This window comes from Toxotes jaculatrix, chromosome 4, assembly GCF_017976425.1.
Source record: "Toxotes jaculatrix isolate fToxJac2 chromosome 4, fToxJac2.pri, whole genome shotgun sequence".
NCBI lineage: Eukaryota > Metazoa > Chordata > Actinopteri > Toxotidae > Toxotes > Toxotes jaculatrix.
Window position 1 is genome coordinate 16,142,369 of NC_054397.1, and position 18,684 is coordinate 16,161,052.

The 18,684-nt window shown below is 40.5% G+C and overlaps 1 protein-coding gene across 1 annotated transcript in view; it reads right to left on the bottom strand.

Moving 5' to 3' along the window:
* usp43a (ubiquitin specific peptidase 43a) overlaps positions 1-18,684 on the bottom strand; it is a 94,998-nt gene that overhangs the window by 33,636 nt on the left and 42,678 nt on the right. The window contains exons 4-6 of the mRNA XM_041037005.1: positions 12,404-12,496; positions 8,455-8,590; positions 5,859-6,003 (exon numbers count right to left, since the gene is read on the bottom strand). Of these exons, the coding sequence (XP_040892939.1) occupies positions 5,859-6,003; positions 8,455-8,590; positions 12,404-12,496 (374 nt within the window). The remainder of the gene's footprint in view (positions 1-5,858; positions 6,004-8,454; positions 8,591-12,403; positions 12,497-18,684) is intronic.

Here is an 18,684-nt window from a genome sequence, read left to right on the forward strand (position 1 = left end):
TCAGCCTGGCTTTTACTTTTTCATTTTGAGAGCACCAAATGCACATTATACAAAGTTAGCACACTAAGCTTCCCTTACCTTCTATATTCAGCGGGAAGTCTTTTTATTTGTGCAGCATTACGGAGCTTTATCACTCTATTTATGTGCAAATTGCCTGGATTGTTGAGGATGAAATAGGACGCTATTGTGGCGCTCTGGACCTAATTGATTTTTCAGTGTTTTCCATCATGAGGCCTCCTGCTGTCATTTCCTATAAATGCAAAACCTCATTATTGTACCTGGGAGCGGCGCTGATTCAATATCCCCGAGAAGGTTTCCTGATAAAGATTGAGAATTTCAGCGCCCACACACTAAAATACACAGCAGGTTGTGACGACAGAGGAATTCCCTGCAAACAATAAACTGCTGAATGTTTTACTTGTCCTGTACATTCTCAATGATTTTTTTTCCATGTTATTAAGTGGATGACTACTCATTATTCATTGGTCCATATCAATGATGGGTAGATCTTCTTGGAAGCTTTTACCTCCTCCTCCTCCTCCTCCTGCTCTCCATCCTCATTACCTTTTCTTTCCCACAGCCAAGTAATGTGAAGAAGGAGATGGATGAAAAGGACAAGCCAACAATCAGGGGTAAATGGTGGACAATTAATCTGCCAAGAGCCAAATATCAATGTCATACTGCTTCTACCCGCACAGGTGGTATGTTTGGTTTTTCAGACACATTCATACAGCACATTAACTTTTCAGTGGGTACTCTGGTGAATGACTTTAACCAGAAAATTTCAACAAATGTGATTCCTACAACAACAGCTGGATAACAATTATAAATATCAAATCTCTTATGCCAGAAAACATAATTGACCAAAAGTTAGAAAAGAGTGCTGCATTTTCAACCACTTGCCATGTTTTTTCATGTTTTTTTAACAAATAGCTGGCACTCAGACTGAAAATATCCACTACAAGACTCAAGGGGGCTGCATTTGCGTGGAGCTGCTGGTGCAGGTAGCGGTGATAAAAATGAAATACAATCAAGGTCACTTAGAGAAAAAGACCATCGAGTTTGACGGCTTATCAGACACCAAAACACTGCACAGCGATTTATAATTCTATGAGACAGGACTTTACATGTCTGGAAAGTGATGCCAGGGATAATCGTTTTATCCTCTACCTTAACTACTGCAAGGTCAGAAGTGGAACTACACTGTTAAGGTCAGGAAGTAATCTACTTGAAATGCTTGAATACATCTGATTGGTCAGTTCAGTGCTCTACTGGACGGCTGTGCTACATAACTGCAAACATTTTTTTTCCCTGCAAACACTCTGGTTCAGACTGAATTTTTTTTTGCTATTACTGCTATTGACATTCTCAGCACAACCTTTCGAGTTCGATTCCCTAAATCTGAAAAGCACTCTTGCTCGGGGAGAACACACGTTTCAAACGTTTCAGCAGCAGCCTCTTCCGTCTCCTCCACTTTAGGGCAGCAATAACATGGCAGAAAAAATAGCATTTTCAGGATCACAAAGGGAAAAAGAGAAAGAGGTAAAGCAGACAAGGAGGTGTGATGATGAACCCAATGTCAATGTTCTGAATCCTCATCTGTACTTGCTACTGCATGTCCAGATCCTGGTGTGGTCATTCATCTTATTCCTCTTTCATTCCTCCCAGTTGTCTCCTAGTTCCTCCCAGTCCATACACCCTCTCCTAAAAAAACGCTTCTGAAGAGGACAGTACATGAAGTGCATTTCTGAGCAGAGTTGTGCCGTGCAGCTCAGTTCTACTGTTAAAAAAAAAAAAAAAAAAAAAAAAAAAACTGAACAGCTGTCAAGTGACCTACAAATTGTCATGCTGTGGTAGTTTGACAGTGAAATAAACAGTCCTGGGAGGACATCAGTATGTGACGGCTGCCTGCTTTTAGACGGAGAAAACTATCATTCATTGCCACATGCTGATCTAACCTCTCTGAGAATACCTGCATTCACATTCTTTTCACCAGAATTATAAAACCCTGCATACACATTAGTTAATGCTTCCATTGTACATAAAAAAATATGCTAGAATCCATCAGATAAAACTAATTAATCAAAATGAAGTTCATACATGAACATGCCAAACTCACATCAAACATTTCTCGGAGGAAAACTGTACTCCCCCAGAAGGTGTCATGTACAGTAAGGGTTCTTCATTACATTCTTAGTCCTACAGGCTCTCTATACGCTCATCCATCACAGAACCAGGTTTTACTTTTTCCACACAAGCTGAAAAACAAACTACAGCACATAATGGACAGTACCAATGCTGGCGCTGAAGGGTTGTATAGTCTAAGGAAGGGACCTCTGCAGCAACTGACAAATGTGATTAGGACCAAATCAAACAACTGCTCCCTACAGTGACCAGAAACACTAATCTGGCTTGTGTGAAAAGACATTAGCTGTGTATGAACTCACGCCCTATTTCTTAGCTGGTGCACTATATTTAAGCCCTCAAAATTCCCACTAAAATTGTTCCTCTTGGGTCTGTTACTCAAACTGGACTTCCTGGAAACAAAGTGTTCAGCATGTCAATGCACTACTTAATAAACTACTCAGAATTATGTCAGCAATAGTGAACGAGTGAACGAGGGGGTGATTTCGGACACATAAACAAATCTGAAAACTACCCAGGATCCAAAGTCACCTTGAGTCCTAGGTTATTTTGGGGAGTGAGTGCGTTTATGGATGAAAATAAGTGTCGTTATGTACAATAAACTTACAGCAAAGTGACACTGCACTGACAAAGCGGGCCTACCTCAAGCCCCAGAGAAAAGGTGGCCTTACATAACCTCGGTAACCATAGCGGCACTTCAGTTGCTTCAAACCAAAGCTGACAACAATGGTAGCTGGAGTTCTGATAAACTACAGTGGCCTGTTATTGTCCGAGTTGTCAAACCTGGTGTGATGACAGATTACAAGAACAAGTCTTTCTATGCTGGAAACTGAACAAACAGAAATAAACTAAAGAGAAATATGAAAAAAAAAAAAACCATATATACACTTCATATTTTCTTGCTAATATACATTCCCACTATGCTTCAGACCACAAAATTTAATTATACTGGATGTAAAAACTTTCCTTGTGTTATCTCTGCAGAAACTGGTTTCAACCCCCTATCCTCTTTACTAAGAAGAAATTATGCACAAAATACTACTATATCATCTTTTATCTCCATAATGCTTCGCTACAATCTCAGCAGTAATGAGTGTGTAAATTCATGTGCTACACTTTATAAAACATGACATAAATCCCACCGAATGAAGTTATGATATCCTGGAATCTGGTCTGCTGTGATCTTATGAATTATTCCGAGGTAAGGACCATTCATCATTTTCATCAGACTGCTCACAAAAATGGGAGTCACATTTGCCAGCGAGTACTTAAGTGTGATTCATGGCAAGTGTATTTCTGTATGTGAGTGTGTGTGTTCTGTGCAGTTTCCCCTTGAGGGCAATGTATTTATGAGACTCTCCAGTGTAATTTTAATGGATTCATTACCTACTTGACTTACACAGTGGATGTGTGTGTTTGTTGCTCATGTATGTGTTAGAACGAGTGTGTATGACTGGAAGTGTGCTCTATGTGTCTGCTCCCTTTCTTAGTGCTGTGGCACTGCGTTCACCGTGTGAAGCGACAATAGAAATGCCTCCTGCAGAGGCGTCTTCATTTTTCATGAGCACTTCAAGCACAGAAGTGAGCTATTGATGTCATTCTTTTACAGGGGAAACAAAAAAACACACATAAACGCACCATTAAGCAGCAGAGTTGGTGACAAAAGGTTAAACCACAACTTACCTAACTGGCCACACACACGCTATTAATGACCTCACACTCACAGCAATAATATGCCTGGATTAAGCCCTTTTCAGACATGAACAATGATCTGTTAAAGTAACAGCTGTGTATTTCAAACACAGGTCTTTGTTTGTGACAGGACTGTTACAGATCGAGCAGCGCTGCTAGTGCGATAAGAGAGATCTACTGCCCTGGTCCCCCCAGCCCCCCAGCATGGTGGAAATAATGCCATCAGAAGAAAAGAGCGTTCACACAGGGTTAGTGATGAAGCATAAAAGTTATTTTGCCACAGTTTAACTGTTTTTGCCAATGTTTAACCTCACAGCTTGACTGCCATCCCTCTGCAGCAAGGATGTGATGCTTGAACACGCCTCATTCACCTCACAATAAGTCCTCTAAGCACCTGCAACCTTTCTGATACAATGCCCCATAAATTCCATAATTCAATAGATATGACATGCAAAATTCAGTTTTATAGTCTGACAAGGCAAAAAAAGAGCCTTAATTAAAACTTTAAAAGCCAAAACCTTTTTAAAAAGTTTATTTTCCATTTTACTTTGAGCCGTCTAACTCTGGAGGTCATGTGTTATACTGGATTGTCATTATGCAAGCATTCAGCGTGACTGACAGTTTAAACAGTGTGCTGACTTGATTGAAAATATAAGCCAAACGTTTTATGTGACATCTTTGAAAATATGCTCACCTGCTGAAGCAACAGGAAGACTCTTAATTAAAGCTGGCTCATTCACCATTATTTCGTTTCTAATATTTTAATTATGAAATCACAAATGGGCCTGTATGTGAAATTTATCACACTTCTGTGTGAAGACGGCAGTTTAAGACACATATTTAAAGGGCTACTCCAGCAATTCAGTGTGGAACAACGTCAAAGCTGACTTTTAGGTCCCAGTATTAGTCAAACTCCAAAAACACCGGATCCTACACTTCCCACTATGAAACCAGTAGCATCTTTTTGTTAGGGAAGCCCTGCCATGCATTTCAAACCCCACATACTCAGTCTGTAACTCAAGCTTTTTGCTATAAATGTCTTTAAGCCCAAGTTGCAATAACCCTGATGCCACACAAGATACTATTCAACACTATTCTCTATATAATATTTAGACATCTACGCCATAACATTGTGTGTGCTCCGTCAATTAATAATGGGGAGAGTCATACTCACAGTGTTTTTTTGTTTTAAATATGATGCCTACATTCTGAACTGCCACAGCATTTACAGAGTAAAGAGCAAAGCGGCTCTAGAAAAAAATTTAGTCAGTTTTCTTTACAAAGCAGTGAAGTGTTTGAGTGTTTGTGTGCTGTTACACTTGCCCTCACTCTCATGTCAATAGTGCATTCAGCAGTGCCTTGCATGGACGAAAAAGGGTTTTAAAGGGTGGTGATGATGCAAGGCTGACTCAACTTCATACCTGTCTTTCTGTTATAAGCACTCTACAGAGCTCTACAGTCGCCGTCTATGACATGGAGAAAATAAGAGAGAAGCCTGAGAGCACTCAACAAAGGTAACTTGTACCACTGACCTGTGGCGTTATCCTCAGAGAAAAGAGTGAAATGGTTGTTACTTTCTTCCCTGAGTTTTAGATAAATTAGTTATTTGTTCCAGCTCATCCAGGTGAGACGTTGCTCAATGTAAACTTTTTATTTTGGATGATGTAATGCACCGGGCTGGCATTCAGACGTGGCATTTAATTTAATTTGTTTGGGTTCCATCATGCATAAAGACAGACTGAATAGAGGAATACAAAGCACATTGCAGACACTGGCCTCCTCTTCACAGGCAGAGGAAAACATCTGCCTGTGAGAGGCACTGCGGTTAATGAAACATAAGCTGAAAGTGAAAAACGGTTAAAAGTGTAAGTGCAAATCCGTGCGAATATTAGCTAATCAAGAGAACAGAGGGAGGCTGACAAAGAGAAAATTGGAAATGAGGAATGAGCAAAACTGCCAAACCAGTGTGGGAAGTCGGTGTCCGGCAGTGTTTTTGATGGACGTTGTGTTGCCATGGTTACCTGAGTGTGGCGCAGAGCCTCCACGGCTATAGAGGGGAGGAGCCTGGAAGGCGTAGACCACGTCGCTATCGGCAATTGACGTCAGGTCGTCGTCATCTGAGAAGGAACGCTGGAAACCCGTGGAGTACAACTCTGATAGGATGACCTGGACAGAGAGCGTGACAGACATGGTGAAATGGTGAAAAGAGCCAAGAGTATAAAAGAGAGTATAAACCTACAATGATATTGTATGTAGGCAAATTTAGAGTTAGATACATTTGTAATCAGCTGAAAGAAATCTAAGAAAAGCCTAAAGGTTGCTGCTTTCAAATACTGACATAATTCATTATATCAAAAAATCTTGTAAAAGCACAAAAACAACAACAGCACATGACAACTGAAAGTCTTCAAGATAAAAATTCAAGAAATGAACATCTGCAGAAGGAATAATATTAAGGACACGTTTCTTTTCGGAAAGTCTTAAATACTCTAAATACTAGAGATGCATTTCTCTGAGTATTAAGACTGAGTGCAGTGTAGACTGACAAGTTTTTGTTTATTTATTCGTGTTTTATGTGTCATATACAATGACCACAGAATAAACTCATTTATGATTGGCTACCAGGTGTCTTGGTAAATGATTTCGACATGCCAAATGTGTGATTATTAAACTGCTGGTAACCACAGCAACAGCATTTCTAAAGAACTGTGATACTACGATGTTTGTTAACTCTCACTGGTGAAGGAGACCTAATCACAAGTTTAACTGATTTAAACTTATAGAAAAGGTGATGAAACAGTTTCAGTACATGTTGTGTATTAGTTCTTAAAGACACATGCAAGTAAACACACACACACACACACACAATTTATCATACTCAATTTCTTCAAAGAAACTGGACAGGGCTGGAGATATGGATATAGATGAAAGGCAGCAAACAAGATGTCTGAGCTTTCTGAACTGATGACAGACTCTGTGTGTGTGTGTGTGTGTGTGTGTGTGTGTGTGTGTGTGTGTGCGCCAGTGTGAGTGTATGAAGAAATTCCTCTGTCCTGTGACTTGCTTTTTGCCAAACCCACAGGTAAAGAATCAAAAAATTCTGTTTGTTGTTGTTTTGTACTTTGTTTACATTTACGTTTTGGTGTAACCTGTTGTAATATCAAGCGTTAACATTTCCTACCTGAGTTCTGGCTGTACGCTGGTGGCAATTAAAAGAAGAACCAACAAGAGAGACAAAGTGCTACAAAACTAGCAGGAGAGTGTGGGAGATGTTAATTAAGCCCAGTGTCTACACCTGCACACCTGAGAAGATGTCTAGTCAGCCAATAAGTGAAAACACTGGTGTGGGCAGACTGTGGATGTGCAGGAGAAGCAATAGTTTCACAAGAGAATCTCTCCCACTGTGAACTAAAATTAATATTCTCATCAAGAAACCAGGAAAATTGAATTGAATCCTCTGCTGCTTGCAAAACAATCCAACAGGGAAACTGAATTGTACAAGAATGCTAAAAATTTCCAATTTTTTTTTTTTTTGTAACTCCACTGAAAAAAAAAATCACAACTAATTCATGGTTCATTAGCTGATTTAAAAAAATGTTTACCCCACAGGAAATCACAGAAATGAAACAAATTGAATGCATCAATTCTAATTTTCAGGCAGATACAGTGGTAGCAGTTAGACCTAAAACGATGACATAAAGAGTGTCACTCATCTCATCCTCCACTGAAGAAGGACATTATTACACCCCGGTGCTGGTGGCTAAAAGATTGGAATATGTTATCCAGGTTTTTATCCATTTGTCTCTCTGCAGTCTCCTTTGATTTTTGTGTTGTTTATCTGTGTTTCCTGTTCTGCCACTTCCCCCCCCCACTGGTTTCCAATCCTTGTACCACACTGTGTATTTTAGAATAGATGTTACAGCTGTGGCATAAAATGCATTTTGACATATAGGTGTTTTTGGAATATAGTAATAAATAGTGAAACAATGCACTCATGAACCATGAGGTATGTTTCGTTTCATGGGACATTTGAGCCTTTGCTGCACTCCTGCCTCTCCTGCTGCTGTGTACCCAGGTTTAGATTCATCATCTGTTGTAGGACAGGAGAAAGATTGATGAACACACACCTCTGGAACCTTTCCTTTTACCCTTTCTCTTGGTGTTGACATTTCAGCTTACTGTGCACATGCATTCAGGTGTGTAGGTTTTAACCTTATACACAGAATTTTGAAAGAGAACATCTCTTTTTACCTGGATTATAGAACAGGGGAAGTGAAGGCATCTCTAAATCAAGAGAGCTCACAGGGGAAAGCACAGAGGTTTTAAACAAGTTTGAACCAAACCATCGAAACCAATTATTTGAATGTGAAAAAAGGGCAGGTGCAAAAATAATGATTACCCAAACTGTTTGTTGTACACATTTACTGGGCCTCAGAGTTATTTCCTGGTTGAACTTCAATCCACCGTCCTTAACACAATAATGGATGAATAACTAATCAGTCAATTAATTGTTTCAGGGTTATGGCAGTATGCCAGCGAGCTAGCAAGCATGGAGGATAACAGAGCCTTGAAAATGCCACACACCTCTACTGTATGTGTGTGTGTCTTTCTGTGTACCTGGTCTGGGGAGATGTCGCCCTCCTCTGCCACCATGGCTCTCAGGCAGGACAGGGTACCAAAGAGAGGTACAGCCAGCCCCACCCGCAGATACCTCTGACCCTTCGTACTGAACACCAGCGTCACACACATCGGCCTGTAGGGCAAACAGAAGGGAAAAGAGGGGGAGGGAAGGTGGAAGAATGTTTGTATGTGTGTGTTTGTGTGTGTGTGTTAGGTAGGGATAGGGTAAGAGGACAGAGAGAGGAAGCTGGTTAACATGTTTATTTACATATTTGTTGGCGCACACACACACACATATCAAGTAAAACCAAAACGATTTTAATGCTATTGTGGGTTGTGATGTATTTCAGCTGCTAAACAGCAAAACATTCAATAAAACGGGAGTTTGAAATGCACTGTTGAGCTGTTTAATGATAAACAAGTTTAGGGGAAAAGATTCCCTCTGACAATACTGTTGTACAAAATCGAATTCTGCGTGCATAAACACTCTGATTTGTCCGTGTCTGATTTAATATCTGAAGTGATTTAGCTATTTTCAGATGCTGTAGTGTTTCATTTCTCCCTTGTGTGTGTGTGTGTTTGGGGGGGGGTGACTAGACATGCTGAGCTAAACCAGTACACTGGTGATGGCCCCACGGGAAGCTGCTGTGTGCTGGAACATGTCTGAGTTACAGCAATATGAACACCTCCTATAAGGGATGCAAGGAAGAAAAAAGAAAATGAAGCAGGAGATGAGAATGAGAAATGATGGAATGAAAGCTGGAAGATGAAATAAAAAATAGAAGATGGGATCTGTAACTAAGGAAGGAGCTTAATGAGAAGATGGGTGAACAGAAATGATAAAAGAAAGACCAAAAGAAAAGGCAGTATGGAGGAAAAGACAGAGCAGGGAGACAGCGTACAGGTCACGGCTTCTCATTTGGGATGAAGACGATGTAATCGCTGACACCTCTGCTTCCTGTTTCCCATCATGCATTATTCAGGTGAGTAATGTGTAAGCAGTGGGGAGGTTGACAGGGCAGACGCCGGAGGATCTGAGTAGCTGTTTTGTTTACGTTGTTAGATGCTCTGAGATGAGACACCGAGATGTGAAATGAAACGGGATGAGAGGTGTGGGATGGCACACGAGAGGAACAGGAAATAGAGATGTCATCTTACAAGGCAGGGTTTTTGCAGCCTCCCGGCCCCCTGCTGGTTTAGAGCCTGATCGTCTCTATTAAACAGCAGCCTCTTACACATCAAGTGCCAACAGTGCACACAATTCATCAGCTGTAAAACATTAAAAATGGACTTGAAAAACTCTGTCAGAGTCAGGATCAAGCTCAAAATGTTTACAGATACAACAACCACACCAGTGTTTCTGCATATTTTTGATCAGTTGCTACAAATGATGTAAATGTCACATCTCTGTCAGCCATTTTCCTGAGAATGCTGATCTTGTTGCCATGTTTTCCACCCTTACAGTAATGGACTGGTTCCAGTTCATGCCAAGAATATGAACCAGTATGCACCAGTAGAGAATATAAACTTGCATGAAATAGTTTCATCCCTTAGAGTGAACAAGTATATTATTTACAATATAATTGTTATATGCATGGTAATGCAAGCTGAATTTGCTGTTATGGTGCATTCAGGTGCTGGTTGAAAAACTCCAGCATTCAAGATTTGTAAGAACCGATTGGTGGACAAAAATAGTTGCTGCTGTTGCCATTCAAATCTTGTGACATTAGACCTGAACGTCATGTAGAGTGATCAGTGTATGTGATTTGTAGTATGAAACCACTAAAACATACAAAATCAACATTATGATCCATTACCATGGATTATATGCTTACAGCTGGTATGGGGGAGGTTTGCTGTCTGTTAAAACACTGTATCATGCTGCAATAGGATGTTAATCCTGTAGTCTGCTGCTAACCCTCAAAGCCCCTCCTGTAGTCAGCGTATTGATCTGGTTTTGTACATATTTAATGTACTGTAGTTCAGCTTCTCCAGTTTTTTCTGTATTACGGTTCTTGTCAGCGTTCTATGTGTTTGATGAGTTAAAGTGCATTAGGCTTTTCCAAATGTTTGAGTAAGCACTGACAGGACTCACAGGATGAATTAATTTCACATCTTGTGCTGTTTATATTGTATTATAAAAACAAAACTGTGTAAAGAATGTTTGAAAATCTGTTTAAATATTTGACCTGCATGCTGTGTGTGTAATTTAACACTCGCACATCCACAAAGGGACAAACAAGGTACAGGCTGCATGCAATCCAATACTTGCTTGGGTAGCTTGGGTAGACTGTTAGCCCTTTTAGACTTTTGTACCTACAGCACTGACCCAGAAGGCCAAACAAAGGCTCAAATTGTTTTAGAAATAATAGTTTTGGTAAGACTGACATGTCCAAAGTTAGATGGTTGGTGGCAAACACTATACTGCCATCCTCCTTTTCTCTCTCAGCCATATACCGGCACTATCTGCAGCACCCAGCCCTCGATGCCACGCTGCCAGCCAGACCCTGCTGTGTCTCTGGGGGCCTCAAACTTATCAGGCATTCTGCTGGGATACTGCTGCAGCAGGACTGTGCAATGAGGCCGCTGTGTGTGTCTGTGTGTGTGCTTGTGTGTGTATGCATGTGTATGTGTGTGTGTGTATGTCAGGTCAGTGTGGGGCCAGCAGTGAGTCCACACTGAACTTGAATGAATTTCCCTCTATGCTGGGCGCAGGCAACTGCTGGGGACAGACCACACACTGTCAGAGAACTCATGCTGCAAAACAGAGTTTGGGGTTAGCACTGTGGAAGCCATGCAGAGAGGATGCAGAGCAGAGGGGTCTGCATGTTTGAAGATAGTAGGATTCATTGAGCACTGAATGTTGGCAAATGACTGGAGTTCAACTGGTGTTTGTTGGGTTTTTGTTGTTGCTGTTGTTGTTGTTTTTTCCCCTTTTAAGATGTTTTTTATGGAATAACTGGACACATGGAGAGTGAGAGAGAAAGGGAACAACACTGGACAAAATCTACTGTGTTGTGGTTACCCGGTACGCCTTAGTAACTACAACTGATTTTAAAAGGGCCTGCACACACAGCACTCCATCTACCAATAACAATGATAATGGTGTAATTCGTCCCTAATCCAAATAGGTGAAACAAAGTTAACAGGAGACTTAGAAATATGTCAATCAAACACAGCCTATACACACCTACAGAATAGGTCTAACAAGAAGAAGAGAAGGGGTCTGTGTGAGTGTACCATGGATATGTAGGGCCTTTAATTACATCAGTACACTAGAGCTGTTAAGTCTTGTAGCTATCATTGCATGTGGACATTTTCTCTCTCTCTCTATTTGTATCGCTATTGTCAAAATCAAAAATAGTTCTCTGTGCATCCTGACTCCATCTGTAGCTCTGTCTCTCTGTCAGTGTCTGTTTCATATGTCAAAGTTGTACTGTCTCGCAGCGGGACCTTGCTGACATGCAGCTTCTGGTACGGTCAAAAATGGGAACAACACAGAAAGTGTTTGGTCAGGGACTTTTAATGGCCAACATTTATCACGTTGGTACAAACATGGCCAATAGCTGTTGCAGTGTACATGTACACTATGTTTGCGCGAATGTGTGCGTACGCATGTGTTTGTGTACGTCATATTTATCAAATTTCCTTCTGGAATGTGTGTTTTTACTATATCATTGATACCAGACGACAGCCTCATACATCCAGAGTGTCAACTTCCCAGCAGCTAAGAAAAGCTTTTGCTTGTGTAAACAGTTCTGGGTATGCACTGGGGCCTACAGGAGATTTACCCTATAAATCAGAGTATGGTAGAATATTCTAAATAAATATACTCAGCAGACCACAAACAAGAAAAAATCATTAAGAAAACCACTAAAAATTAAGCAGATTCAACAGCAAAAAAAAAAGTTTAACTCTATCATTTGTTGTATGTGTTATACATCACCTGGTTTGTCGTAGGGGTATTGGCAGGGAGATACATAAAAACGGGTCGAAGGTGTTGCTCTGCTTAAGGCAATGAGGGCACGTCAGAGAAGACCTGAAGAGAGAGAGAGAGTAAATTTTAATAATATATAAGTTTAACCTCAGTTCAACACATACTCTTGGTTTTGGTAGACCTGAAAGAAAGATCATCCCATATTTTTACTCTCCACGACACCTCTTTCTCAAGTTTTATTCTCCCTCAGTTGATTAGGGTCCAAGCCAGTAGAGGAGAAAACTTTTAAATTTACATAACATAGTACACAATGTTGGACAGATGGCTCTACAGATATTGCCACCTATACATGTCAAATCCCCACATGCCCTTTAAAGTATGGAGTAAATGTGCAGTAGAAATTAACTTTCTTATGTGCTACATGGAATTAAAAGCTCTATGGTGGTTAAATGTACATATGCCATGAGGACTGGGGAATACTAAGCCCTGAAACAGGTCATCTGGATTTGATGTGCTGTTGAGAAAAGGGTAGCAAAGCAACAGCGGTGGAATTCTGTGCAAAATGTTTGGGACAAGAAACACTGTGTTGGGCAGGTGAAATATTGCAGTGAATGAACAAGGCTGCATCCTAAAGAACACAGAGACCTGGAAAGAAGGATAGGAAGAAGTACTATGGCGAGAGAAGAGAGGAGAGAGAAAAGGCAAAAGATAAAAGGTGGAGGGGGGTATTTAGGCAGAGAGAATGGTAAAGAGAGAGGGTTCAGCTGGAAAAAAAAAAGGAACAAAGATCACTTGAGACTACAATGAAGGGCAGCAGATACAGTGGGTGTTGGAAAGGCAGAGAAACAAAGGCGGAGAGCAAAGAGACATAGATGACGAGAAAGACAACAAAGTGCAGGGCTCAGTGGGAGGACAGATTAAAAACGAACAGAAGGTTGGCAGCAGGACAGTCGAACTGACAAAGAGTAGAAAGCAAAGCTGAGGGAGAAAAAGACACAGACAGGACCTGTCAAGGTCTTTGAGCTGACAGGGGAGGAGCTGATCAGAGGAGAAGAGTGACAGGAGGACAGAAATACGGAGGGCTCCATATGGACATAAAATGTGTGTGTATGGATGGATTTAAGTGCGTTTTTTATTATTTTTATTGATATTGTAGTTGTCATAATTTGTATTGCCATCCATCAACATTATCACTACATATTATGGTTATCACTGTAATAAATATCACTATATTACTATCATTACGGTTGTGCCCTTTGTTCTTCACACGTTTTGTTATGTTGCACTAACTGGAAAAATAGATCGGTAGAACAGAAGGTAACTGACTGTTAGCTATAATATTAGCACAGCCAAGGGTTAACAAGCACAGTTTAAGGCAGCTGTAACCTGTGGTTCATTAAGAGTTAAGCACAGTCTGTGTATCCTGGTCTCTGAGATTTTCAGGAAATGCTCAACATGTCTTTACTACAAATACTACCAGGAATCCCTCAGGATTGTGTGATGGAAACAAGCAGTGGTCTGACACTGAAATAGTGTGTGTATGGATAAAATTCTGCTCTCACTACAAATCTACAGCAAGCTCCCATTTATGCAAGGAAGTTTCCCAGTGTGAATAATGCTTTAGTTTTTATCTTAACAAACCATGACCCAAGTCTAGCCTCAAATAACCTGTAGCTCTTGCCTAAACCCAACTGCAATCTTGTCACGATCTACACCTCAGTTTCCCCCAGCTCTTTCCTCCAGCCCTCGCTCACCCCTCCCAGGCCATGTTCTTCCCTTCGTCTCCAAGGACCTCTAGTCCTCTAGCTGTCCACCGAACGTCCTCAAGCTTTTGCCTCCTTCTCTCATCACCTGACTGCCCCACCCATCCACACACCTGTTCACACTCCACATCACCCCTGCAGTCGCCTGAGCTCTCCCCACCTGAATCTCATTCCCTAATAAGCCTTGCACTACTTATACCAGTTCACTTCCTTTGTTCCTTGCTGGGTTGTCTGTTCATGTCTCTGTGTGTTTCCCCCTGTACTTGCTACTTACGTGTAGTATCCTGTGGTGTGCACCTGCCTGCTTGTCTACCCCTCTGCCTGTAAACCTTATTTTCATTAAAGTAACTTCAATGCACCTGCCTGCCTGTGTATCTGCATTTGGATCCTCCCTGCCAGTGCTGCTTCCACCAGCTGTGACAAATCTAGCCTTTTCATATGACAATTAAGCGAAAACACCATGTTAGGTTTGTTTTAGTCTCACATCATCCTCTCATAGTGCACGAATGTAATCCTATTACTCATTTGAGATCGATTAATGTCGCTCACCGGCTGTGTTGCCAAAGTGTTACTGCTGTGTTGTTCTCATTTTAAAGTTTTAGCCAATATTAAAGCACCATTACATTTTCTATTCCAACAGTTTCTTTGAGGCAACTTAAACATGGCTGAAGTAGCCATTTGTCTCCATCAGAAGGAAATCTATTGTCTTTTATAGGTTTAAACAAGCTTGAAACAGCAAACGTAGCAAATGTGCTTATTCTTCAGTAGGTTAGTATTGTTATATAAAAGCAGTTTATGTTTTGAAAAAGCAAGTGTGGATATAGTTCCTTTTGTGATGTACTGAAATCTTTAAAGTGGTTTCTTAACACTATGTTTATTTTTGCTCCTGTTTGTATTTGATTTATGAAGGAAAATTACTGCAATTTTGCTGCGTAATGCCCTTCTCACTGACAGCTTTTAGAGTGTGTACACATACATATGTGCATGCTGCCAGATGTTTGTTTCATCTCCCTGTGTGTCATTATCATTTCTGCCAGTTGAGCTGTATCCAAGTTTGTGAAGATACAAACTTGTCAAAATGTACAAATGTGCCGGAAATAATACAACAATTTTCAAACTGCACACTTCTTCGCTGTCAGTGCTCAGCCTGGTGTCACAGACTCGCTAATGATGCCAGTTTGTACTCGGTAAAGCAGACTGACTTTACACACAACACACACAATGTTGTGCACACCCAAAACTCTGCACTTAACATTGACAGTCAAACATGCATGCAGGAACGCCCACACATACACAAACACACAGCATCATTTAAAAACTTGTGGTGAAGCTGTCAGTGTGCTGCGTGTGTGTGTGCTGTGTGTGCGTGTGTGTGTTTGTGTGTGTATGTGTATGTGTGTGTGTGAGTTAGACAGAGGTAGTACTGTACGTGCAACACTCACTTGTCAAACCAAAAGACCACCATTATTTAGTTTAGACCAGATACCTGGAGCAAAACCTGATACACTTGCAAACACACACACACAGAGCACAGCAGCAGCTGCTCCTCTTTATCTTAAAGAAAGCTGAGCTGCTCAGCATCTCTGCATTCTGCTCGAAGCTAAAAAAAAACAAAAAAACAACACTCCACCAGCAGCATCTCTAAACATTATGCAGTATCACCTAGTCTGATTAGGCATTTTTGCATAGTTATTTTAAAGAGAAAGAAGCTTTGCAGCACAATGCAGGTGATTATTATGTAGGTGATGTTAATGATGCAAATGTATGCAGCACAAAATAGGAGAGTGGTATATGGCATATACAGGAGTTACGTGATCTATCAAGTTGTGATACGCTATAAACAGAATTTAAAACTAAATTGCTAGTACCTAAACATATTTCTTTCCTCCAGTCGAAAGTTTAATGCTGCAGAGAATTTCCTTCAGTTTTGCTGTGGATGTTTGCGCTGTACATACTCTCCAGTTACAACTGACGCTAATTAATAATTTAACAATGAGCTGGTGAAATAAAGTATGAGGTAATGTGTAGCAATGGGTGTGTAAATATGTGCAAATGTGAGGTGTGATATGCTATTTTTGTACCAGGTATATGATTCACAGTCCACTCAATTAGAAATAAAAAAGTACACAGAGCTAAAGCTTCATAATTTGCAGAGGGTTTAAATAAAGTCTGAAACTAACACTCATCAAATGTGACAAAAGATTTAGTTGCGCTTTTTGATTCCATTAATGAACTGCTTGAAGAAATACTGCCAAGTGAAAGACAACAGGTTTACAAAAGTTAGGCAACAGCTGTAATTTCATCTGTTCCAGTTTTGTTTTTGTTTTTTTGTAATCAAAAATCATTCTGGGCACAGGTTTGGTTCTGCAGCAACCAAACATAAAAGCTCTTGTCAAAGAAACCTGATTGTTTAGTCACTGCAGCCTTGTTCTTATTTAAGGTGTAAACAGTATCAGCAGACAGTGATGGATGGAGGCCTGGGCTCAGGTGGAGAGCCCAGGCCTCTAACTATAAAAAAAGAGCAGAAAAAAAATACAATTGAAGCTAGTCAGGTTCATCTAACCATTCATTTCCACAAATCTGCCTCTAAAAATAAAAGTTAAGAATACAGCGCAATGGCATCTTCATCTAGTTTCTTTTGCTGGTGCAAAAAAACATCCTTATATCTTAAAAGCTTCATAATCTTATCAGAGGAGACATGTTTTACAGGCAGTAAAAGTAAAACTGATAAATAACACACAGCACCAGATTCACTGATGGCTTTAGTCAGTAAGAAAAATGTGTATGAATGTGTTTTGTTTTTTTTTTGTTTTTTTTTGTTTTTAACTTTCTGGATCCCACTAGGCACATTGTAAATGATGAATGATGTGCAGAATACATACAGCATCGGGCTACACTCTTAGTAGTAAAACATCACTGGCCATTCATGAGTCAGCCTCAAGCTGCATTGATGTAACAGTAAACATCATAAACACCAGAGTCATGTTTAAGTAGTTTTGATGTGACACAAAGATTCTTAATAAAATAAGTACGACCTGCACTCTTTTGAAAGAGAATTCATTTTGATTTTATTTCTTAAATATACAAGTGTCCTCAAACTTTGTAATCATCTGTTTCACCTTTCTAATGGGAGACATATTGACCTGTCATAGTAGAAAAAGCACAATTGTTACTAGGTAGAATGTAGCTCTAAGCTCATGATTAATATCTGGACAAGCATCTAAATTTATTATGCTTGCTCAGGGGACTGAATTGATGCTTGTCCTCTTGCCAGGTGGGTTTTGGTTCTTTCTTCTCACAGGGAGGAAAATCATCACCTAAACACAACCACGGCAAAATAAGAGGGGCAATATACGTCATAGTCCTCCATAAGTCAGTACTACTATTGGGACTGAGAGAGAGAGAGCGAGAGAGAGAGAGAGCCCAGAGAGTTAATTTTCTTCTGTCTGTCTGCCTGTCTGTCTGTCAGTCAGTCAGTCAGTCAGTCAGTCAGTCATGTGTCACTGACTCTGGATTGGAGGGCACTCATCTCTCTCTATCAGAGAGCACGAGTACAAGTAGAGACCTCCTGTCAGGGAGAATTAACTCAGCTAAAGGAGCTGTTGAGACACACACACACGCGCAAGTTAGGAGGTGTCACAGGTGATATTCTGGTGACATTCACTGGGAAAGTACTAGTGTGTTTTAATGAGCCGAGGATTCGGAGGCCTGAACTTTCAGCGTACACTGCGCTGTACAGTTTTCCCAGACAGGAAAAGTTTAAGAATATAAACACCTGTATGAGGTCAGCTCCAGGGGCTAACATGGTTCAGACAATTCATATTCACCAGGAAACACACACATACTGTGAAGCCACTGGAGAAGGGTAGAGCATGAAGAATGGGGAGATTCGAGGTTGTGCAGTGGGCTCTTATTCGCTTTGCTAGTGTGTCTGCCACAGTACGTCAGCTCTGAGGGGCTAATGCAGCTCATACGTTTTTAGCATGATAGCCTTTTCTTTATCTCTAAGATATGAGAAGGTAGGATATGAGCGGAAATCTAACAGCACAAAGGCAAACAAGCTGCAAGTCAACACATACACGGCCACTCTGTGTACACTGCATACAGTCAGTGAACACAACACTGAACTGCTTCCAGTAAAGCAATCAAACTCTGACCTCTGCAAACACTGTCTCTCCTTTCCTTGACAAGTAGTCCCCGAGAAAGCAAACTATTTTAGACCTTACTGTATCACACCATATGATACATCAAATCATGTAACTGCAATATAATATCATCACATAATCTGCCATTACATAATCAGCGTGGAGACTCATCTCGACTTTTGGGAACAAATCAAACACAAGTTTGAGGAAACTGATGCAACACACAACGATTTTCTTTACTTGACGTCTGATCTTCCTTCGTCGCTCAATATTATAGATTTTCCTTTGGTAAAAATATCACTTTTTGCAAATCAGAACTGATGAGTTTGTATTGTATCATCATTGGGAAGCTTCTGGAAGAAAGACTGGGATTAACTGAGGT